The following is a 25,797-nucleotide window of genomic DNA, read 5'->3' as shown; positions in this document are numbered from 1 at the left end:
ACTATATAATTTGCTTTCTTACATCTAAATTAACTTTTTAATTTTTAAATTTGTTTTATAATTTATTCTGATCTTGTTTATTTTATATAAACGTTTATAATTTAGACAGAATATATCATGAAATGCAAATATTGGAAATAGGCTTATTTTTGACTAGTTGAAATTAATATCAAAGATCAATACATAATTTATTAAAAAAGAATATCAGCTTCGATTTATTGATTTGATAAAGAATGTATCTATTATTTATTATTTATTACGCATACATTTTTTACACTGTATAATTAATCTTTGGGTCATAATTTTATCTACATATATCGGAAATTTTCTATGTGGCTATTCCACAATTTTTCCTGATAATATTGACTAGCTTTTAATTCTTAGGAACTAATTAATTTTGGTATTTGTAGTTATTCATTCTTATATATACATTAGATATATCAAAAATTAATATGCAATAAATTATTATCTAGGGCGAATGGACTATAAAATTACCGGGTGTAACATCAAAAAGTAAGAAAGTAGATTGGAATTTATAAAATGTTTTTTTCTTTAATAAAATGTTTTTTTCTTTAAACAAACCCTATTTATATTTCACATATGTTATTTTATAACATGTTATTTTATGTATAACTGGTAATAATTTTGTAACATGTTGAATAAAAAATTTGTTTTTTATTTTATTTTTATTTTTTTTATTATTTGAAATTTAAATTATTTGAAATTTGATAATGCAGTTATAAAGATTACTCGACAAATTTTTGCAACAAAAATTAGTTTTTGTTTCTTCTAAAATATGATTAGATATGATTGGGATAGATATGATTTTTGCCCGGTAAAAATTTTTTAATTATTCGTTAATCATTGCATAATTATAATAACCACATTTACTTTTTTATGCATATCTAAAAATAAATAACAAAGAAAGTTAATAAATAGTTCACCGTCTGCATTTTTTTTAACTAATTAAGATATATAATTATATCAGTTTTATCTAAATAAAAAAAAATAGTTATATACGAGCTATACGTTATTACGAACTATACGTAATTTTTCTCATTTTTGCATTCATTATTGTACATATTTATATAAATTTTATAATCTTTTCATTGCATATATGGAATTATCTCAGGTATGATTCTTAGATATATTGATGATTATATATAATTATTATAATATATAATAATATTATAATATAATTAGAATAAATATAGGAAATATAGATATGTAGCGGTTTTTAAAGACTTTCGGACGGGAACCGTACTGTTCATAATTTTAAGAGATAATAAACTTAAGAAATTTGTGTTTAGATATCGTAACTTAATCTTATATAAATACTTGAATTTAAAAATAAATTATTTGACAACAATAAGCAATAAACAGTGACTTCTATGTTATATTATATGATATAGTTTTTATGGATTATTTCTCGGTAAATTAAATTAATATGATAAAAGATTAAGAAAGATTCTTTCGAGATTTAGGAGAAAAAAAGTAAAATTTGAAAAAAGTTTTGAGCAAACACTATGAATTAATGGCGTATTCTGATATGGTTGTGTATATATATCAATCAGATTGCAGATATGTTGAGGTGTGACAGTATTTAAGATACGTAATGAAAATTGACTTTTTTCTCCTGCTTACGATATATATATATATATATATATATATATATATATATATATATATATATATAAATTCATATGATATATATATATATATATATATATATATATATATATATTAATAATATTTTATTATATAATTATATAATTATATAATAATAAAATAAAATAAAAAAATTCACACGTATGATATATATATATATATATATATATATATATATATATATATATATATATATATATATTATACGTGTGAATTTTTAATACCAACCAAAATCCATACCCGCCAGTTGATAGAAGCGCTGATTGAATGGCCGATAAAAATCTCGTAAACGTTGAATTGCCATGGGATCGATATAAGGATGACTACGTCCCTTGTTCTTTCCTAAAACATAATATATATGAAAATTAATGTCAAACATTACACAATTTCTACAATATTCTATGCACGAACAAAAAAAAAATTTACTTGAAGAAATTAACGGATAAAAAAAATAATTGTTTTTTTCTTCAGAGAATTATCGTAATCAATTCAAAGATATAAACGCACAGTATTTTATTTATAATTATTTTTGCAAATAATTGCGATAATAGGTATTTTTCTCTTTCTGAAAACTTTTATCTTTTATAATTAATTTCCTCTCTGAAATGAATAAGTTTCTCGATTGTCTTACCAAGACAGTGCGGCGTCGCACGATCCTCCGACTTGAGCAAGCAAGGGAAGCCTTTGGTAGCGTTGAAGTAGAAGTGTTTTTCGCATATCACTCGCTTCAGACCGAGGAAGTCCTGCACCCGGGTGATCTCCATCACCGGATCGGCGATCAGGCGTTCGCCCGATACGAACAAGAATTGCGACAGCGGGAAGTATTGCAACCATCTTTCCAGATGCCGTACGTAAACTCCGATTTTCAGTGGTACCCAGGAAGTGTCCACGATACTCGATCCATTCAAAAAAGCCATATCCTCGAAACGCGGCATTTTTCGACGCTTGCTCTTTACTTGCGTGTAATCGGAGATCGCTCGAGTTACGGGGTCTCTCACCACGACGATTAGTTTCATCCCCGGATTCATGTACTTCACCCTCTTCGGCACCTCGCTCGTCACGAAATACGACGGCGTCTTTTCCATGGTGATTTGACCGATTAGAGTCGGGGGCATTCTGCGTCTAATTATTGACAGAAAAATGTTACATATTTATAATACTGTCATACAGAGTGTTCAGTAAATCATGATGTAACGGCAAAGAGGTGATCTCTCGTGTAAAAACAAATGAAAAGTCTTTTTTGAGAAAGATCTTTTTTTAATTCAAAAATAGTATCTATATTTTAAATTTTGTATATATATTTCATACATGGAATAGTAGCGCATCACAACTTTATATTTCAAGAACTTTATAAATTTCAAGTTTCTTTAATAAATGAAATGATGCTGTTGTCATGTAATTTCAATTATAGAAACAATTTATTGTACGTACCTGTACCAACGGAATCCTTTAACATAATGGTGATCAAAGAAATGGACCTCTGAGCCGGCAGCACGAATTGCTGGATGCAATCTTAGGAATTCCAAAAGGGCTCTCGTTCCGCCTTTCTTCACTCCAATTATCAATGCGGTCGGCAATTGTCGGCTTGGCATCAGATTTTGTTGCTTGAATGTCTGATATTTCAATACCTTTCCTTTGAGTGAGTCACTCGAATTTTGGAGTGACGCCGATTGCAGTTTCTTCAAATTCGAATCTGTTCCATCATCCAGAGATACATCTTCGGTCTTCGATTGATCGAGACTTTGGTACAGAACATTTTTCATTGATACGGAGATCCGTGTTTTCTGCAGAGTGATCTTCTGCGATATGTCAACTAACATGTGCGAATGATCGACGAGGAGCATCCACAGGTAGATGGCCAACGCGCACACGAGGATTAAGATCTTCCAAGTGCTTTTACGCAGTTCCATTTCGTGATTTTACGAGTCGTCGTATTTTGTCGGCTTTCTGGATGCCATTATATCGTCGCAGCATCCGTCGTCTCGTTCATCGACACTGATTCGTCTGCATCGATACCCTTCGCGATATCGCGATATCCTATGCATACATTATGCTCTATGATAAGGCAAGAATACTCTTTGTTCGTGAATCAGAAATGCAACTGGTGTATCCAATAGCGGACGAAAAATCGAATATCGATATGATGATATTTATATCGTACAAATTAGGACACTGGGTGAATACTTTTAAATTTTGATTGCATATCCGTTAGAAAAATAAATTGAGAGACTATTGCATTGTAAAGAAATGCCACAGAAAATAAACAATAATTTATATAAATCATTTGTACATATCTTTTTATTTTAAAATTACAATTAAAATAGAAAAATGTAATATAAATATTTAATATCGAGCTATTTATTTTTATGTAGGAGTAATAAATTATAAAATAATTTTGTGTTCTGACTTATAACATATTGAAAATAACAAATGAAATGTTTGTTCCCATATTTTTTAAATTTCTAAAATATTCACCAGAGTGTCCAAAAAAGTCATGTTCTTGAAAGACCGGCCACGCGGTCACGAAACTATATTTGTCAAATCAATAATAAAATTAGAAATCAGCATACATATAAAAATCTCTCTTATATAAATAATGTTTTTTTTTTCATCTAATGGATTTTTTTTATTTTACAACTAAAATTTTATAAATACACACTTTTTTTATTTGAGGATAATATAAAAAATAAATTTGCGCTCTTAATTTAATTTTAAAAAGAAATCCAAGAAAACTTGAAAAATGAGAGATTTTTATTGGCATGCCAATCTAAAATTTTTGAAACGTTTGTTAAGACATCCTGGGAAACCCGGAAGGTCCGATCACTCCATCAGATTGTGTGTAGTTGGAGCAGCTATCCGGCTGTACGAATTGCACTTACCCCGGAATAGCGTATCGCTGTCGGAGACACAATTTTTATCCCGTGCGCGTCCGTCATCGGGCAACATGCGACTGGTGCAGCCGGTGGAGGAAGGCTGCGGATGCGGATACCCGCTCTCGCGCACGGAAAGTGCACATTTAGCACTTTATCAAACGGCACAATCAGAGCCGTAACTAGACTGTGGCCCCTATATGGTCTATAGGCGCCATTTCACCTCTCGAGCAGCGAATCATGCGTATCAGTTATTATATAAAAATGCCAATGTGCCACATTGCAAAAAATATTTTTCCTACTCCCCCTTATTTTGTAAAATATTTTAAGGAAAATTAAAGGACATTGCGAACTTGTACGCGTCCGTGTATAACTATAGTTTATTAACAATTATTGCCACATTTCATGTCACATCAACAATCTCCCAACGTTAGTATTTTTTTCTTTTTTTTTTTTTCAAGTTTAATAGTAATAAGATATTTTGTCTTTTCTAAAATTTAATGCAAGGATTACTGTCATGGAAACATTATTTGTAAAACATTGAAAATAAATTCGTTGCAGGTGCCATAATTTTCAGTTACGGTTCTGGACACGGTGTTCGTAACAATCGATAGCGCCCGGTTGGCCGGGAGAAGGGAGACCATCGCCCTATATAATGCGGCGTGTAAGGATAAGATATACCTGTCGACGGACAATCGAACTAATGAGCGCGTGAACGACCTTCGCTTCACCTTATCATCACATATACATCAATATCTGTATGTTGTATTGACAGAGATACAGCAGTTGTTGCATTGTGCAGGTGTAGAAAAGACCGATTGTATATATGTAAATTAGAGCAAAAAGAATAATTCATAATAATAATTTAAGATAATTTTAAATTTAAAAAAAACCGTTGTTTTTTCCTATTTTTATGTACAGTTTTTGTTAAAAAAAATTATATGCTATAATGTAAAATATGATAAGATGTAAAGCAGATCGTTTTTATCATTAAATTATTCGTTGTGCAAAAATTATTACATAACACTGTTTGTGGACTTAGTCTGTTTATATAAAACTTATATAAAATTCGGTACGTTATTTCTTTTTAGTCAAGTACAAAAATAATTAGTTTTTTTTTCCATTCGAACTTATAGAAGTGATGTCTCTTACTTTCTACGATTTAATTTTTACATAATTTTTTACGACAAATATATCAACGTCTCCTTATTAAAGCTAATAGCATTTTTTATTTCAAATTGGAAATAAATTTGAAAATAATTACAAAAATAGATGTATTATCTTATAATTATTATATATTAATCGATCTAGTGTAAGATAAACAATTACTATGAAAGGATTGATAAACATAACTACATATTCAACTGTTTACAAATTGATTAAACGAATGAAGCTTTTTCTCGATACAAATTCAGTGATGTTATTAATTGATTTACGACAAGCTTACATTTTCTTTTGTAACATATATAATACATAACTATTATGTATATAAAATCTCTCTATATATTGTTTTATTAAAGCAACAAACCGTATTGAATTCAATATCTTTCAATAATCTATTGCTGCTGTGAAAAGGAATGTAGTATAATTATTATTTTTACTATTATATTGCCGTATATTATTTGAAAATTGTTTTATTTTTTTAATTTATATAAAGAATTAAATTATAAACTTTTCTTATATATTATAATCATGATCATTATAATTGTAATAATTAATATAAAATTAATTATTTTTATAATTATAATCGCCTTATAATAATTATATTAATATATAATTAATAATAATTATATTATTATTATTATTTATGTTAATATTATTATTCTAATAGAGCTTTTTCCCAAAAAATAATGCAGGAATACAATAAAAAAAATAATCCACATATAATTTGCATATGTTAAATTAATTCTATATATAACAAACCTTCTTATTAGTCGATACAATTATAATAAAATTTAACATCAATACGCTTGTAAATTAATAATATCGATTTGATAAGAATTTTAAAAATTCACAAAAAATCTGCTATTTATCACGAAGGAAGCTGCGATTCCGCCGGAAGACGAATATCTTTCGTCGATTGTGTGCTAAACATTATTTATAAAATTATCACAGTATTGTTTGAACTTATTATACATATGTACATATATTTTCAGAACACGAAGTATTATTTTGGATGTAGTAAATGTATAAAAATGTACAATGCAGTATATTATATATCTCTTTTATGCACTACAATTTTAAATAAGGACTTTAAATACGCTGAAAACGCTAAATATCGATAAGAATAGTTACACACAGACATATACTTATGCTTCATTAAAAAGTTAAATAAATATTCTAAAATGAATCTATTAATATCTAATATCCCGAGATATTATAAAGATATCTTCTAGGATGCGCTTTTTATTTTTTTACACAATTTTTAAACGTTCTTTCTCTTTTTTTTTATATCATATCTATCGTATAGGATATTTCCAATCTATTCTAACAATATCTCTCTTTTCGAAGTACATAATGGCGGAAGTATCATATATATAGATGTTTTTGAAAAATACAACAATATTTTTCCTGCCTTCTTCAATTACAAATTCCATACGTGAGAATCAAAATTGCTTCGTGCCTCTCCGTTAAAGTACATGCGTCGAGTTACGTTTTTTCTATTAAACGTAAATTGAATATAGATCGACGATATTTTTTTTTATATGCTTTCTTTCTATCTATTTTTTTTTTTCTTTTGCTATATATTAAGTAGCGTGAATCTCCGAGTGTGAAAAGCAAAAGTAAAATATTTTTTTAAATATTATCAAATCTCACAATAAACTTTTGCACGCATGAAATGTTGTCGAGAACAACGGTATATAAATATATAATTGCTTCATAATTTCGCTTTCATGGCGAAATTAATGCATCATTTCGATGTCTAATCAAAATAATGCCTTTCTGCAATTCTTGTGTATTCTCAGTAATCAGCTGTTGCCGATTCAGATAGTTTTCGAAGAATACCAGCTTCGAAAATGTAAATGTATCGAAAATTCTAGCCATTGCGGCTCTCCATGTCGCTTCTATTTAATTTGCTTCGTATACCCTTTCTCCTTCAGCAAATCGTCTAATCCTTCCTGGGTATAATAAACAGTGAAATCCGTAGGTTCGACACCCTCGAAGACAGCGTATACCGACGGCTTCAGATTGTAAAAGAAGAGTGGCTGGCCTCTCAAGGCAAAGTCCTTTGTCAAAGTCTCGATGACCGTAGCAGCCGTAAAGTCCGCACCATAAATGTGTGAACAATCGATCACTACAGGTGTCGCAACACTTTCGGCACGCCGGCTGTATTTAGTCACCAAATTGCGCACATAGTCCACCGACGGGAAGATTAAACAACGATCGGGCGTCAACATTAAATACTCAATACCATGAAGAGTCTGTCGGACAAAAGAAATGATTAGTCAAATCGATTATGAAAAAAGAAATTGAGAAAATGAAAATTAATTGTGAAAAATGAAATTGAAAGTCAAAGAAATTTTGCATTCTTCATGTATGTTGAAAGTTGTGATTACCATACAAGAGAAATTAAATGTGTATCTCTATATAATTCTGATCTTATAAATAATATCATACAAATCCGTGAGAAAAATATAAGCAAATTTAGGATAATCAAGAATACTGAATTAAAGTGAACACTTGCTAAAGAATTGATTTTCCTTTTTTTTTTTTAAAGAAGAATATAAAAAATTACCTTGAGTTTCTCTACCGTTATTTTCGGTCTGGCGGCATGGTACAGGATGAAGAGAATATTTATTCCAACACCGCAGAGAATACCTATTTCTAATTGCAGCACCAAACACGCGACGAACGTGCCCACGCCCGGGATGAGATCTGACTCTGAAACACGGACGAATAATTCATTTGTGATATACTCCAAACTTTTATTTGATATTTATCACATTTATGAAAACGTGTTTTTTTTTTTTTTACTCACTCTTTGTCCTCCACATCGGTTTCACGACTTTGACTTCAACCATGAAGATGACCGCGGCTATAATGATCGCCGCTAGAGTGGCACGTGGAATGAAACTAAAGTACGGAGTAAGGAACAGCAAAGCTAAAATTACCAACACACCTGAAAACAAAACATATATAAATATTATATAAAGAATAAAAATTTTAAATAATATATAATTTATTGTTAAAAAGATGTGGCAGATTTATTTTTATGCGATAGCATAAATAAATTATTTAAAAAGATAAAAGTTGAGATGCAACAGGAATTTTGAGGTATATCATAAAAATGCATACCACCTTGTTTGCTGTTTCGATTTTACATCACAACTCGCAAGCAAAGAAAAGGATGCAGTAATTAATTTATAAAAGTCTCAAGTGAAACTCACCGGTATAAACACCGCCCAACGGTGTCCTCACGCCGGAAGCGTTGTTCACCGCACTTCTGCTGAGTGATCCTGTACTTGGGAAAGCTTGTACAAAGGAATTTCCAATATTCGATAAACCGATCGCTATCAATTCTTGCGTAGCATCTACTGCTTTTCCGTTAGCTGCAAAAAAGCAGAGTAATAAACTCATAATAAGGTCTATATAAATTATTTGATTGTATAGCTGAGAAATATTTTTAAAGTGTTTATCGCTTTGCGATTTTTATGATGCAAACTCATATGGCACAGCGATAAGCAATTTTTTACTATGTACTTTCTGATAAACTACTTACCGAAGGCTTTACAAATAGCGATATCTTCCATTAGAGAGATGAGCGGTATAACGAGAATACCACTGCCCAAATTGCCGATCATGTCGATAAACGTGAGCGTCGTATTGCTATCCTTGATGATTCCAAAAGGTGGAACTTGTATAACGGGCATACCTCCTGGTATATGACCTGTGATAAAAAATTTTAGTTTGATTTAATTTTTAAAACTAATCATCAAAGTTTTGAATCTTTTCAATTATATATACACATATAATATATAAACATAATATTTTATTATAATTTATATCACAATGTATTTGAAAATAAAATAATAATTTATCTTTTTAAATAATATAAGTACTATAAATAATACAATTTTTATTTATATTAAATTTTATATATAATATTTCTTTATCTCCTCATATATTTATTTGATTATAAAAGTTTGCTAGCACAATTGGGCATTTATTTTGTAATTGCACGAAACTAGTTTTCAAAAAAATGGATTCGTATTTCATACCGATCAATTTGACAGGCGATTTATCCTGGAAGCTCCAGCCCAATAAACCACAAATTACTACTAAAAGTGCATTTCGTGAAGTGCCGATTAACCAGATGAATTTATTCATGATGCGATGTTTTGCAGTATGAAGTTCTTCCTTGTCCGGACCAATTTTGCATGTGGCTAATAACTGTAATCCAAATTGCATTATAAGAGATGTATTATAAAGATAATAACATTAATGTTAATAATAAATTAAGCTTTCCTTGTAAAATATTATTTATCAATAATTAATTAAGAAATTTCTTATGTGTATACGTGTTAATGATTTAATTGCTTTTTCTCTCAAAACTTATCAAAAGTATTAAAAAACAGAATTACCCTCAGAATTAACAGTAATCCTATGCAAGATGCTCCGAGAGTAGCATCCCAGGCTGACGTTTCGTGTATCAGTCCACCGATACTATGCCACATCTCAATAAATTGAGAACCTTTGGCAGGGATGCCAAGGATATCTTTGATTTGTGATGTGACGATTATCAAAGCCACTGCCGACGTAAATCCGGAACTTACCGGTCCGGAAACGAAATCTATCAGAAATCCTAAAAAATGAAATAAATTTTATTTTTGCTATCCATTTTATGTTCATTCCATAAAGCAAAAATATGAAATGTTTTTCAATAAAAAAATTGCATTTTAATGTCAAATTTAATGCGATGTAAGTTGTCTTGCTCATATTCAGAAACTGTTCGAAGTGCAACTATATTAAAAATATTTTTATTGTAAATTTAATTTTAAAAACAATAACTAGAGATCCTGATAAAATCTTTTCAGCAACAATTCTTTTTTTAGACACACTGGAATGCTTTATGATTATATTGTACGTTTTATGATTATCAAATTAAATTGTTTTTGTAAAAATATTGAAGTTGACTTACCGAGACCAAATATACCCATTATTAACTCTACAATTCCGGCTATGAAGCACAACAAAATTGCATGTTGGATCGGAGAGTCTAAATGAGATATTGTTTGATAAGTGAGCAAAGAAATTATTGCAGTAGGTCCCATGGGTATATCTTTGCAGGATCCAAAAATTACATAAATGAAACAACCCAAGAAGCTACCATATAAACCGTACTGAAATAAAAAATGATTTATGTACGTATGGGAATATACGAGAAATTGTCAATTTTTTCTTAATAGAAACATCGAGAATTATTTTTTAAAAATTTACAATATCATATTTCTTTATATCAACTTTTAAAATATTATTAAATTTAAATAAAAGTAAAATTTAATTAAATTTAACTAAAAAAGCATGGTTTTTCACATTACTTATTTGTTTCTATTGAAAATCAATTTGGAAGGTACCATTTATTTATAACCACATTATTTTTATATTATTGGTTTTTTTATTTTTATCGGTTTTAGTTTAGAAAAAATATTTGGTCAAACATCTATTACACTAATATAATTCCGATATAATCCTTATGTAACCCCTTGTAAATCATTAAGCAAGCAATAAATGTCTCTTTTATGTACCTGCGGCGGTAAACCGGCGACATTCGAATATGCTAGTGACTGAGGAATAACGGTGAGACCCACGGTAATTCCGGCCACTAGATCTCCAAGCGCATCTTGACTGTTATATTTTGGTAGCCAGTTCAAGAATGGCAATCTCTTGTAAAGGGTTTTCTTTGTACATATGGCCCTGGCACGCCGCCTTGTATATTGCAACGCCGAGCTTAAAAGACCTTCCTTCTGCTTGACCTCATCATCTCCTGGCTCTTCGATCACTGTGTTCATGTAATGAGCAAAAATAATCATACTTATAATATGCATGTATATATATATGTATATAATATATGATATATGTATATAATTTATGAGAATACATATATATATATATATATATATATATATATATATATATTTTAATTATTTTTGATTTTAAATTATTATTCTAATTTTATTTTGCCTCTGATATTCTTTTATAAAAAAAAAAATAATATTGATAACAATATAAAGAATACAAGTTTAGTTCTTATCTCTATATTTCTCAAGTATATTATATATGTATTATGTATATAATAATAATCTTATTATCATTACAAGATTTTATTAGAATGTAAATAATTTTTTATTGATCAACTTATTTTTAGTTTTCTTTAATCTACCAATTTATTTTTTGTATCATTATTTAATAATCATTATTTAAATTAAATTCTGTATTCTATAAAATTGTACATATTAAGAAAATATGCTTTTTTTGAACGATTATAATGACAGAATGCAAATTTCATCTTTTTTTAATTATCATTTTGATCATATAATGTTTTGCTTAATTTAAACTAAATAAAAATAATTTAAAAAGGCAGCTGCTTAAATTTTATCACGATTCGCAAGTTTCATGTACTTTTAACACAGGGATTCGCATCTGTTATATCGTTTGCAATCTGTCACGTTAACCCATAAATAATTTCGCGCATGCGAAAATGCAACGTGACAAGCGAGTGACAAGGACGGAGTACTCATATATCGCATGCGGACATTATGTTAAATTTATTATCTCGCAAATCCAAGCAAAGGCACATACGAAGAAAAAAGAAAAAGTACCGTATACTTCCAGGCACGTGCCGAGACGTATCTTTAAAATACGTCCGCTTTTCCGAAGGACGATTTTGCGTTCATCGCGCCAAGGAAGGCGAACCAGTTTCGCGAAAGAAAATCATTGACGATATGCATAAATCATAAGATTACTTTGCTGTAATCTTGCAACATCACTGAGTATATTTCGCAACATACAAAAACTTGGCAGCAATTCTTTAATAATGTTCTTTTTTTAATTTTTTCTATACAGAATATTTTATATGTGAAATATAAACATTCTTTAAAAAATAAAATAAGCAGTGAAATAATTAATAATATTTGATGCGTTTTTGACTCTTGCATAAAAATAAGATTGCTAAATATTACATAAACAAAAAATAATCTAATATATAATTTATTTTTATATTAATTACTTATTTTATTTTTATTAATTTACGTTAGAATATTTTTTATCAAATACCTTACAATTTATTGAAACTGAAATAATTGTTATCATCTTTCTTTAAGGCCTTTAAGCTAAAAAAAAGATTATCAATGGAATTTTATCAAGATTAAAATATTATTTTATCAGTCATTATTAAATATTGTACAATACTCTCGATGAATCAAAGAAGTTATCCATGTAATGTCGGATAAAAAAAGATTATGATAATTATAAAACTTTTGAACTACGCGATGCCAGGATTAATATCACTAAAAAACAGAAATGTAATCAAATCAATATATGTCGTCTTTATTACGGATTCAGGTAAAGGTTAAAAAAAAATATATTTTATAAGTAAAATGTTAAGAAATGTATTTTTTCAACAAACAGCATTTTAAAGGTTGTATTTTAAAGTATGTGTTTTTTTAAATATAAACTAACAACAATTTTTGTATTATTATCATATATGCGGGGCATATATACATATTAAGTAAAGTATTATAAAAATACACAGGATTTTAATCGATTTTATAAGACGTTATTAATGTACACTTGTCCGATACGTCATTGAATTTTGACAGATACTTACTTTTACGGCATCCTCGCCGCGCATGCAAGAAGCAAATTGATTTATAGTACGATTTTTATTGAATAGAGAGAGTGTATGTGTTCAAGTATATGAATATTTCTTTTCATGTGTCTAGTTTATAGTTTAGCCAAAAATATGGTTTTGTCATAACATTTGCATGTTACATCATCACTTGAAACTTACAGATAAAATCCGAGGAACCCTGTATGTCTCGATGATTTCCGTGTGAATTATGAAAAGATTGATATGAATGAATAAGATCCACATTGTTGGTAGATTCACTTAAGCCGTGATTCACGTAGCCCTCCAACCTTTGTTCGCTTCCAATCGAATTGTTACCGTTTTTCATTCTAAAAAAAGATAAAGTACAAATTTAAGATACAATATATATATATATATATATATATATATATATATATATATATATATATATATATAAATTTAATCGATTTATAAAATAACAGCAGTCGAAATGTTGAATAATTCAATAATGCCATGTATATATCCATATAATAAAATTTTTCATACAGATTATCTGCACAAGAAAATGAGGAAAATTAAGATAATATATTATTTTGCATAAAGTGTAAATAAAAAATAATTTACTTGTTATGGAAAATAAAATTTTTTTAATATTTGGGTTTTTTTAAGAAATATTTGGGTTCTTCAAAATTTTCTACCGCTATTAGATTAATTATAACATGTATTAACGTGATCGTGATACTTCGATTATTAGTTAAGATGATTGGAAATAATATTTACGAACAGAAGAGATCTATCACGAGTCTATTATTTCACTTGGCCATGAACTGTGCATTAATTGTAGTCAAGGCAATATTATTGTCACGAGAATATCATCTTTTTAATTTTCCCACTTTTTCATTGGAGGAATAATATACATTATAAAAATATTGCTATAAATGAAATGGAGAGACATGATTTATTGCATTTGTTATCGAAACATTTATTGAGAATATATATAAGATGTCATAATTACACTGAAAAAACTGTCTTAAATAAATAAAATCGATAACTATTCCTATTCTATTAAAAAATAACAAAATAATTGCCCAAATAAGATATAATTTTATTTATCTAAACTGCTTTTCTTAGAAAGATCACTGATTCTTTTTCGCTGGCAGCATCTCTTAAATGCAGTAGATGCAATGCAAATGCAGCCCTCGATTCACCGACTACGTTACGTGAAAATAGTTATCGTAATGGCTATTGCCCCTATTTTATGTAAGCGCAGTTTCATAACTTTTTTCAATCTTGTATCTCCTGGACACAGATCAATATTACTTTTCAACCACGAAAAATTTAGGCGTGCATTTGGCCCTACCAGATATTATCTCTTCGTGTTATTAAATATTAAAAATTAAAACTCTCATCCACTTAGTTTTTAAAACCATAAGAAAATTATAATTCCATTATTTATATTGAGTTTCAAGATATAATTAAGAGATTCTCCGAAATAATAACATATTTATAGTTCGTTTCTTCCTAATTCTAAAATATTTTATTCTTTATGTTTTTAATTTAACTTTTATTAAATCAAGTTAATAATAAAATGTTCGTAACTAATTTTTTTATTCTTTCTTGCTTATAAACGACATTTTTAATATCATATTTTTTTATCAAAGAAAAATTTCCTTAATAAAATGATTTAAATTATTATTGCACAGAGATGTCTGCTGATTTGATTTTATTTAAATTTTCCTAAGAACGTGTAATATTTATGACAGAGTAAAAGATTACTAACATAATTTATCAATCACAATATATTTTGACATTAAAATTACATTAATTATTGCAATTATTTAGACATCCCAATAAATTTAATCCACTGATAAATTTTGTCTTTTAATGTGCTTTTTTATTTCTGGTTTTATTATATCTAAAATCGATAATCAGTTTAATCGACATCTTTGCTTTTATTTATGTAGTGTATCAATAAATTGTAATTTAACCTCAGTTTTTTTTATCTATTTAATGATCTATTTACATATGTACGTTATAATCTCATGAAAACAGACAAAATAAAAGAAATTTTGTATTGTTTAAATTTATTTATGTTAAGTAATATTAATCAATTTATCGTGCAGTTTTACTATTATATACTATTATTATTAAAATGTATTGTTTGTCTAATGTTTTCAAATGATAATTTTAGTATTCAAGATCAACAAAATGTTTTTAAAAAGACTATATTTTGTTAAAATAAAATAAAATAAAATGTATCGTTGCATACGTACAAAGTACAATCTGCCGATTAAAACAGTTACATTTGATTGTCGATAGAACTAATTTATCGTTAAAAGTCGCAATTACTATAAGTGGGTTCGATTGGCTGGCGTCAGTTCTATCTATTTGATTGTTTCGCTGATATTGATATTTGCTTACAAATTGCATTTTCTAAAAGTTGAAAAAAATTTATTGCACGATCATGCATCAATATAATACTTGTATTTCTTGCAATGATATCCATTTTGCGAAATTTTCTTTGTATTTTTTCCTATCTCTTTATCAATATGTTGGAGAATTGCGAGAAAAGTGACAGTTTGCTCAAATATCGTAAATGTAAATATTGAGCAATACATCAGAAACTCTTGTAATTTCTTTGATTGCATTGATCGCAAATATGAAATTTATGATTTACACATAATAAATATATATATATATATATATATATATATATATATATATATATATATACGTATGTATACTTTAATAAGCAATTAAGACAATCTTAAAAGAAAATAAAAGTAAAGATATCTGTCTGCGCCGAATTGTTTCCAATAAAAAAAAAAAATGATGTAGTTCTAATAAAAGAGTCATTTATTAATGTTTTTTTTTATTCAAATTGTTAAATACAATTTGGGATAGATATTGAAATTGAAAAGCACAAAAATTCTCTTTTGATATTATTTACCCTTGTTTTGTATATGTATGCAAAAAAAAAAAAAATTTTTATTGATTTTTTTAATCATATTTTTTGGTATAAAAATATATATATTTCTAAAATCAAAACAATTAATAATAATCACATTTCAAAGAAATATTCAACTTTTTATTTTTCGTGTAAAAATATATGATATTCATAAAAATATATGATATTCATAACCATATAATTGTTTCAATTATATATTTTAAATATGCGATTTGAAGATGATTAATTACTGCAATTACTATCGATCAAAGCCGAAAAGGAAGAAATATATCATATCAAAACTTACTACTTATCATGTTAATAATTCATTTGTTCCGCTTTACACCATACATATTTATCATCTAAAAGCAGTCACAAAGATTATTGACACTAAATTTTTCTAATGTGTATTTACAACCGTAATTATAGTAGTGTATAGTAAGCGATAATTAGAAATACGACCATCGAGAATTACGTCGTTGTTTGATAAAAAAAAAAAAACGGGTTTCTATAACGATATCATAAATTTGCATATTTGCAAGTTTTTAATCAATATCAATAGCAATGATTTTAATTTTTCAAAATGGCAGTCTAACAAGAATTTTTTTTTTTAATAGTTAATAAATTATGAATTTTCATTTTCTGTATAATGTATTAAATAATATTCATTTTGCTCTATGCATGTGCACTTATCATGTTTTAATGTAGATAATCTGCATAGTTGATTATGTTATTATGAATGTACTAATAAATCAAATCATAACACGTGTTGGTATATACGTTCGATAAAATATGCACTTTACCGCGCAAATTTTGAATCATGTGTTGAAGTTCGTTTTATAAACATGCATTGCTCGATTGACACGATATGTCTTCCTGAATGTACATCTGCATTATCTAGCTTTTGTTGCATTAATGAGCATTAGTCAAATCAGATTATTTACAAGAGGAAAGATCATCAATTGATAAAAGCATAATGCATAACATGTATTAGAGCGCTTGTCACTTTGGCAGTGACATTTTTCTTATATATCACAAGGTCTACCGAGATTGATATGAATTGGAATAGATATGAATTAAGCTGGGCACGATATCAATAGACAGATTGATTTTAGATTATACAAATTGATTGAAGATCAATTATTATCTCTGAATTTTAACTATTATCAACAAAGACATGCGAATTGTCATAATTCTTTGCAAAAGTCAAAAAAGTCAATTGCGAGAAATTTTTATTTAAAATAAGATCTTTGATCAAGATTTTTTACCGCAAGCGATTGTCGTAAACAGACAGAAAATTATTAACAAAGTTTTTGAGTTATTAAGTTTAAAAATGCAATGAATTGAAGAGTAGACGACTGGAAGTATATTTGATGTTTTATTTAACATTTATCAATAATCAAACGCTATCAAACATTAAACAGAATGTTTTTTCACTTTTTTTGCGACTAAATTTACATTGCACTGACGATTTTGCTTATATACATTTATGTCAATATTACATACATGTCATAGATTCTTTTGTAATTATATGAAAATTTATTCTACATAATATCTCATTTTTTTTTTATTTAATTTACGTTCGTCGTCAATAAATTTATAATTATATTGAATATAAGTTTACATTTTTTAATTTCAAAGTTTTATTTATAAGCTCAATTATCAAGATTATTAGAAAAAAACTCAAAAATTGATAAATAAATTATAATCTTTTTTAACATTTTTTTTTTTAATGAAAATTTTTATTTTAATGCATCTGATAGCTGTATATGTGAAAGGAGATATAACAAATATTACACTTACTTTGATGTTTGTTAAGTATTTGGTTTCAAGAAGATCCGTTTTTATTCTCAAAGATTGTCCTTGTAAGAAGAAGAAAAATCACAAAACGCCAAAACGCAGTTTGCTTTCTCGAGAAATTCGGATTTCGCGTTCAATGCCGAGGATACTTCTCTCTGCTAGCTTGAAACATCATCGCGCCACGTTAAAGCGCTTATTTTTAATTAATGCCGCTTTGTCAAAACGGCAAAGAGCATTCGTCAAGAAAAAAAAAAAACACTTGCTTTGAGCGCTTTTTGCAAATTATAAGAAATCCTTATAATTTCCGACCTTCTTTTTATAAATGTTCAATTTTCTTCCGATTCTTTCTCTCCAGCTATTATAGCTATTACTAATTTATATCCACAGGAATCATCGAAAACGAAAGGCAAAAATAAGAAAGGTGTTTTCGAAAGATATATGGTAAATATATATTTATGTATCACAAAGGGGTATGCGAGATTTCAGACTCGTTTTCGCGGTGTAATAGCGAAACTGAATTGGAATCGACGCGCAGCCGGCCATTTAAACGTGGTTCACGAACGGGGGCGAACTCCCTCTCTCCTGGACGACCTCAGCCTCCCCCGCGATGACGAGAACACACAGTAATCGTCACATGACTTGGTCGCGGCTTCGGTCGCCGATCACGTGCTAACTATAATATTCTCCTGTACAATATAATATTCTCTCTATACAATATAATATTCTCCTGCCTAGAATATTTTAGCATTTAAACTCCACCGCACATCCGTATGCTACTTCTAAAATTTCCAGTTGTCTTAAACCTTGCCTCGTGAGCCCTTCCGTTGTTCAGATAATATGTGTCGCTGACTGCATTTAGTAAACGGTATTTATAATAATACGATGAGAGCTTTCGATTAATATCCGTCGCTTTTAGCAATTAAATGATAGTGAAAAATATCACGATAAGACTGAATGTCCGATACCGAATTAATTTGTTGTTAAATCTTACTTTTGATCTGTCAATAGTATGTAATCTGTGTATTCCCGAGTGCTGAATTGTTGCAAAATGTTAACAGATGTCTTATCAGGCGCATTTTTTTTTTTTTTTTTTTATTCAACAGACAAGATGCTACAGTCTTTGCGATTGATATATCGACATATTTGTTTTCTGCGAATTATGAGAAAAATACATCTAAATGCTAATAAAGAAAGTGATATAACTGCCTAAACAATGACATAAATCTGCAAATTAAAATGAATTTTTTCTATGTACCTTCTTTCCTACCGCTTTAATGATTTTCACAAATTTGAGGCTGCTTAGCACACTTATAATCTGCAATAATTAAAGGAAAACGTATTAGAATGAAAGTATAATTAAAACAAATTTTAATTAATATTTATTATAAAACAATGTAAACATGAAATGACATACACTATCGTCTAGACTTTTTGTTTTCCTGGTTTTGACATCTCGTATCTGTATTAGTCGATGATAACAGTCGAGATTGTATCATCTCTCTGTTGTTAAATATTGTAAATTCGACGAGACAAAAATATATTTACTTAAGAAATCCATCGCGTAAATGCGACAGATGTAAAACTGCAGCGCAAGTTTCAACTAGAATCGCTTTCCATATTTTCATTCAATATTTTAAATATTTTATGCAACAAGATTTTTTTTATACATCTTTACGCGATAGTATTTTTCAAGGTTTATATTAATATTTCGATAAATTATAAAATATCTTATATCTTGAAAGTTATAATATTTAGAGAAAATCTTTATCCTGGTTTAGCCACAACGTAAACAATTACATTGACAATCAGGCCAGATATTGACGCTCGTATCATCGATAAAATTAGTTGATAAGGTAAACAAATTCTTCAGCAACAATATAAACTATACACAAATTGTTTTGTCATGATGACAGGTATATTTCAGGCAAACATATTTTTGTCTCGCTGAATCTAATATTTAAGAATAGAGATATGATGTATCTATGTCGACTAATATCAGATACAAAAACTAAAGCGTCAAAATCAAATAAATAAGAGATCTGGATCAAGTGCCAATTATTCAAAAAAATTTCGAATAAATTAACTGTTTAAAATTACAGTGCCTTATCTTTCACACAACACAATATTTTATATAAATTTAAATATATTCATTTTGTATAAATTTATATTTTAATTTTATATTAATTAATTTCTAATTTATTATACTCATTTGCTAAGACTAATTAAAATAATTTTGAAATAATCTCGATTTTTTTGGAAAATTTATATAGCAACCCTATGCAACTCATATTTTTATAATTTTATTAATTAATTGCATTTTTTCGTAACACCGGTTGCCCAGGATGTTCCAATAAGTTGAGAATCTCTGATATAATATATTTTCGCGGCGTGTTGTTTTAACGAAATGATTAATCGTTCAGTTAAAACTTTTCCGTATCTCTAATCAACCATTCATTACAATAAATATTGACACTACGCTCATAAATCATCGTTATTGATCACGGGTTCCGCGCGATTAACGCTTGTTAACTGTGTGTATACTTAATATGCGATATGCTGATATTCAATTAAAATATAATTCATAATCTTATTTGACGGTTCGTTGACTTGTAACGCCTCACGTTTTGTAAAAGAGAAGTCGCCGCAAGATCTGCGATAATCAAAATTTTTTGTCAATATGACATTAAGTTTTCTTAATCTTATCGTTGTTCAAGAGATATAAAAAAAAAATCTTCGGATTTAAATTAGAGATTGGATCTTTTCGAAACATTTCATTGAAGTTTAAGCATTTTTCGAAAAATTATTTTTGAGAGAATATAGAATTGAAATGCGTAAAAAATAAAAAATGATAAAAAAAGTTCTAAATTTTTGAAAAAATTAAATATATATATATTGAGAACCACTGATAGCTGCTGTATCAATTTCATTAAATATTTACACTTATGCAATTATATGAATATCTCGTGACTGGTCCCATGCAGAGACAGACGTGCTTCAGTCATTTTCGCACGCACACCAACAATGAGATTTCAAGGTAATCTCGTTGTTTTGCGGCATTTTAATCGGTCACGTGCTTTCAGTTGATCTGCCAATCTGATAACATAAGTCGTGCCAGAGTACTTTGCGGTTCGATAATAAATCCATATCGAATCGACCCATTTAGAAATACTGGAGATTCTTAGGCACAGAGCTGAATTGAATATCAGTTAAATAGTGTACTTTTTTCAGACATTCTTTGATTTTTTAATAATTTGTTTCTTTGTTATATATTTTTATATATCTTATCGTTAATATATATACATACATATATATATATATATATATATATATATATATATATATATATATATATATATATATATATTATTTTATTTTATTCTTTAAAAATATACAATTTAAAGCGTAAAAGTAATCTATTAAATAACGATAAATATTGAACTTTAAAATATAAAAATAGGTAAAAAATAGATTTAAAAGATAGATAAAAAAAAGTAAAATTAAATGAGATAAAATCACTCTTTTCCTTCTAGTTTAAATATAAAGATCGATATAAAGCTATTATGAGAAATGATTTAAAAAAATGTTTTAAATGTGAAAAAAATTATTACACAAGACACTGTTAAGACAAATTTTTTTTATCGCCCTTTTCCAATTTTTAATAAAATTAAAGCAAGACTATGTCTATAATACGTCTGGGTACTTTGATGCGACGATTAACACATTAAAATACTCTTATCAATATAACCGTTTTCTCAGTTCTTCTTGTCTTATAAATTCTTGGATCAATTTATGCAATTATGGATCCTGTCGATCATTCTAATATTTTATGACTCATCCTTATCTAACTTGTTAAACACGAGAAAGTTGACGTAACGAGTACGAAAGCACGTGCTCCAAATTTCATGCATAAACAGGCGATTAAGCCGATCGCCTTGAAATCCAATACGTCACACAAACAATGTAATATATGAACTTCTCAAAGAGCTAATATTCTGCATACTAATTACGAAAAACTGTTCTATTGACTAATTAAACAATGACATTATTCGTAAACAACAATATTACTCATAAGTTCTTGCAAAGAGAATATTTTTTAAACATTTTTAACGATAAATACTTTTACAAGAGTCTCGCGACAAAAGTCGTCACAATACTGTTGTAAAATCGTATTGCGACAGCTTTTGTTGTGAAAATCTTACAAGATAATGTTGATTTCTAATAAGCTTCTATTTTTACTACATTACTGAGATTTCCAAATAGCACAATCGTATTCTATAAATATTCTATAAATATTTTTCAGTGAACAATTGAATTTTAATAAAATAAAAAAAAAAACAATTTATGAATCTACATAGAACTTAAAAATAAGATCGTTCTAACTATAATGTTCTAAGCAGATTTATAGATAATTCTTTAAGAATATTCTCATAATAGTATATATTTGACGCTAAATAGAATAGTCAAAAAATATATTATGCTATTTGAGTTATATCTTATTAAAATTAGCATTTAATTCTCATTTTTACGCCATATATTTAACATAAAATTAAAGAGAGATTAAAATTAAAAATACAAGAGACATTAAAAGAGATTTCACACACACGTTTGATAATCGTAGCCTTGAATTCGCCGCATCTATCTCTGCGGTACCATTTCGTTTTTATGCAATGATCTGTAACCGCAATTTTGCCCAACACGATGCAATCATCACCTATTCGTAGATAAATTTTCCTGTTATAAAATAAAACGAGTAAAAAAGCGAAACATTTATCGACGACTGGAAAATTAATAAACTGTCGTGACTAAATTAATTCGTATTTTAATGCTTTATATCGCGTTTATCTGTAATAAATACATCAAGATGTAAATGCCATTCATTAAATGGAAAAATATAGACAATGCTCAAGAATAATGTTGAATAATGTTTACGAATACATAATTTTATTATTTAATTCGTCAGTAGAACAATTTTTCCTGTACTCTATGCGCGTCATACTAAAACATCTATGGAGAAAGACAATTTAATAATGATCATGAAGATATCATGTATTGCATGTTGGATCTCGTTTACGTACTATTTTAATACAAAAATGTTATTATGCAATTATTTTTAATAATACGATGACAGATTTTTAATATCTTTTACATAACATAGCTTATCTTTTTACGAAATTTTTTATTTCTTTGATAAAGATATAACGTATCTTTTTTATGATTACATAATATATCGTATTTTTATATTTATTCATTACTTTAACATGAAAATATTATTCCGCGAGTAATTTTTGACTAGCTTATTTGTGCGTACATGTACATACAATATTTTTGCGAAACATTATACTCAAAAGTAATATATTTCTTCCTCAATCTATTTTTTTACGATCACGTATCATTTTAACAAAAATATCATCACACGAATAAGTTTCTACTAACATGTATGACGTGTGACATAATGACTTAATAATTCGAATTATTTTTGTTTGGAAAACAAAATTCATAGACAATGCTTCTTTCATAATTATAATGATGTGGTTGAAATGTCAATGGTTTTGATAGATACGCAGCATCATTGATGCTTATTAATGGTTTACGATGTGTGGTCAAAAACGACAGTAATTTTAATTTATAAAGTAAAGTCAAATCTTGATAGTAAGGTAACAGTATGTATAAAAAGAATTTTATCGAAATAAAGTAAATTTCAATGTTTCATTATACATTATATGTTTAATTATATGCATAAAAGGTACATATCAGAGAAGAATATTGTATAATACATACATATCAAGACAAGAAATATATAAATAATGTTTACTCTCTCTAAATTTATTAAATATTATTAAAAATTATTATAAATATTATTAAAATTTTAAATTTTAAATTTAGAATTATTATCTTTAAATTATTATTATTACTATCCCCAAATTTTGAATAATTTATAAAACTCTTGCATTTTATCAAACTTAAAAGAATTTAGAAGAATTGATTTTTTCACTTGAATCTTACCTAGTGGTATCTCGGATATTAAGTTAAGAAAAAGACAGAATATATTACGTTATTCTAGTTTTTGACGTCATTTGAAAATGACGTCCGTTTGTTATATCTTTGTCGTTAAAAGAAATGACGTACACGTACAATATAAAATGCTTGTGTCACTTACGAGGTTCATTGGCACGTTCTACGCACAGCGCATTCACTTTTTGACTAGAAACGAAACGTGTCCACCTTCGTATTACGAAATCACGTCGACAACTAACATATTTATGTTTACATTTATTTTTATACCGTATCAATGTTTCGAAACAGAGATCTGTTTGTAATTTATATGTTTGACCTGTATGGCTATATGAACTCTAGTATGACAACAAAGGGGAATACTTCCACAAAAAAATAAAATTTTCTTTATTATTAGTATTATTGCTATTATTGCGTCAGTTTTATATTACTAATCATGAGCATAAAACGGAAATAGACCTTTTTAAATATGACTAAAATAAAATAATAAAACAAATTTTGTAAAATTATCAAGGTAATTTTATAAGAATTTTCTAAGATTTTTAATAAAAACAGAATATGTCCCCATACTTTATTGAATGTTCTTATTATTATATTTAATCATAGATAACAATAATTAAGATTTCTAAAATGTTATTTTGATTTTATATTGATTATATTGTAAAATTTTCTTAAAACGTTTAAATTTAATATTCAAAAATTGCGAGAAACAAAACATAAAATATTATATTTTCTCTTCTCTCTTTTTCTATATATATATATATAATAAAAAATAAACGAAAAATGTGGCATAGTATAATGATAATCAATCATTCTTCTAATTTAATGTTTTTACGCGTTTCTTATTTACGTTTTTAGATTTTGATCGTGCAGTCATTCACAATTCTTATATTCTCCTTATTTTGTATTATTCAGCATTCTTTAGAAAATTTGAGTATTTGTAATTTGTAAAATCAAGCTTTTATCATTTCGCGCGTGCTTCATCTGTATGAGAAGTTTCAAGAACGAAAGTTTCACAGAAGAACGCGAAAGTATTTGCGGCTTACCTTCTACGAGTTATGTATCTTATTTTCCTTTTCCCTGAAGCGTTTTTCTCCGCTATATTCGTCTTCGAAGTTGATATTAATTTGAGATTGTAAGAGACATATTATATAGCTTTATAGATTTTTATTCGTTTGTGGAAATTCCAGCAGCGAATTGAGAAATAATGATTCTGTAAAAAATGCTTTTGCAATCGCAATATGATATTATCTTTCCTTAATTAAGTGTGTTACAGGATAAAGATAGACTTTCCTCGTATGTTGAGAAATTGTTTTAGAAAATAATCGACGTCATAGATCGAATGAAAGAAATATGTGCTGAATACGTAAATACCTGTAAGGTAAACGTGTCTTCGTGCGTAAAATGTCTTACTGGAATGTGATACACAAATAATCGCGCAAAACTGACATTAGTATCGATTAAACGTTAATAACTTACCGATCATTCATGTCATGAACAAATTAATCATTCGTCATCAATAATATAATTTAAACGAAATGAATATCATTTATGGAATAATAAAACAAATTTCATCCACATACACATGCATCATCATTACTTCAATTTAATTTGAATTAGATAAAATAAAATTTGATAGTTTGATTGACAAAGTTTGTATGTGTGTGTATTTTTTTACTCCTTTTTCGAGC

At 27.7% G+C, this 25,797-nt stretch overlaps 2 protein-coding genes across 11 annotated transcripts; both read right to left on the bottom strand.

The window, feature by feature from the left end:
* Positions 1-1,864: 1,864 nt before the first annotated feature.
* Positions 1,865-4,662, bottom strand: LOC126848216 (heparan sulfate glucosamine 3-O-sulfotransferase 6). 2 transcript variants are annotated; one of them, XM_050588905.1, is made up of 4 exons: positions 4,548-4,662; positions 3,100-3,705; positions 2,300-2,790; positions 1,865-2,010 (listed from the first exon to the last, which is right to left on the bottom strand). In XM_050588905.1, exons 2-4 carry the CDS (start codon positions 3,576-3,578, stop codon positions 1,886-1,888), a joined length of 1,095 nt encoding a protein of 364 aa, XP_050444862.1. In that variant the 5' UTR covers positions 3,579-3,705; positions 4,548-4,662; the 3' UTR covers positions 1,865-1,885. The 2 variants fall into 2 exon arrangements, with proteins under 2 accessions (XP_050444862.1, XP_050444864.1); XM_050588907.1 differs by having other exon boundaries at positions 3,100-3,723; positions 4,548-4,649.
* A 1,735-nt stretch (positions 4,663-6,397) lies between these two features.
* LOC126848480 (sodium-independent sulfate anion transporter-like) lies at positions 6,398-25,260 on the bottom strand. Of its 9 annotated transcripts, none has more exons than XM_050589432.1 (14): positions 24,252-24,339; positions 19,350-19,409; positions 19,086-19,244; positions 18,098-18,256; positions 13,549-13,715; positions 11,285-11,538; positions 10,678-10,879; positions 10,121-10,341; positions 9,758-9,929; positions 9,259-9,426; positions 8,927-9,088; positions 8,518-8,658; positions 8,275-8,420; positions 6,398-7,960 (listed from the first exon to the last, which is right to left on the bottom strand). In XM_050589432.1, exons 5-14 carry the CDS (start codon positions 13,712-13,714, stop codon positions 7,604-7,606), a joined length of 1,989 nt encoding a protein of 662 aa, XP_050445389.1. In that variant the 5' UTR covers position 13,715; positions 18,098-18,256; positions 19,086-19,244; positions 19,350-19,409; positions 24,252-24,339; the 3' UTR covers positions 6,398-7,603. The 9 variants fall into 9 exon arrangements, with proteins under 9 accessions (XP_050445389.1, XP_050445394.1, XP_050445392.1 ...); XM_050589437.1 differs by having other exon boundaries at positions 18,098-18,252; XM_050589435.1 differs by lacking the exons at positions 19,086-19,244; positions 24,252-24,339 and adding an exon at positions 25,153-25,171.
* Positions 25,261-25,797: the final 537 nt, after the last annotated feature.

This window comes from Cataglyphis hispanica, chromosome 3 (assembly GCF_021464435.1).
Source record: "Cataglyphis hispanica isolate Lineage 1 chromosome 3, ULB_Chis1_1.0, whole genome shotgun sequence".
In the NCBI taxonomy this organism is placed as follows: Eukaryota; Metazoa; Arthropoda; class Insecta; order Hymenoptera; family Formicidae; genus Cataglyphis; species Cataglyphis hispanica.
The sequence above is the reverse complement of the archived record's forward strand: the minus strand, read 5'-3'. Positions and strand labels throughout refer to the sequence as shown.

What these genes read in the sequence shown, in the direction of transcription:
- LOC126848216 (XM_050588905.1), bottom strand. Translation starts at nt 3,578, where the DNA reads ATGGAACTGCGTAAAAGCACTTGGAAGATCTTAATCCTCGTGTGCGCG. An exon ending in AAAGGATTCCGTTGGTACAG is followed by an intron (nt 2,791 to 3,099) that starts GTACGTACAATA and finishes GTCAATAATTAG; the next exon opens with ACGCAGAATGCCCCCGACTC. An exon ending in TGCGACGCCGCACTGTCTTG is followed by an intron (nt 2,011 to 2,299) that starts GTAAGACAATCG and finishes ATTATGTTTTAG; the next exon opens with GAAAGAACAAGGGACGTAGT.
- LOC126848480 (XM_050589439.1), bottom strand. Translation starts at nt 13,714, where the DNA reads ATGAAAAACGGTAACAATTCGATTGGAAGCGAACAAAGGTTGGAGGGC. An exon ending in TCGCCGGTTTACCGCCGCAG is followed by an intron (nt 10,880 to 11,284) that starts GTACATAAAAGA and finishes TTTTTATTTCAG; the next exon opens with TACGGTTTATATGGTAGCTT. An exon ending in ACCGATGTGGAGGACAAAGA is followed by an intron (nt 8,421 to 8,517) that starts GTGAGTAAAAAA and finishes TCCGTGTTTCAG; the next exon opens with AGTCAGATCTCATCCCGGGC.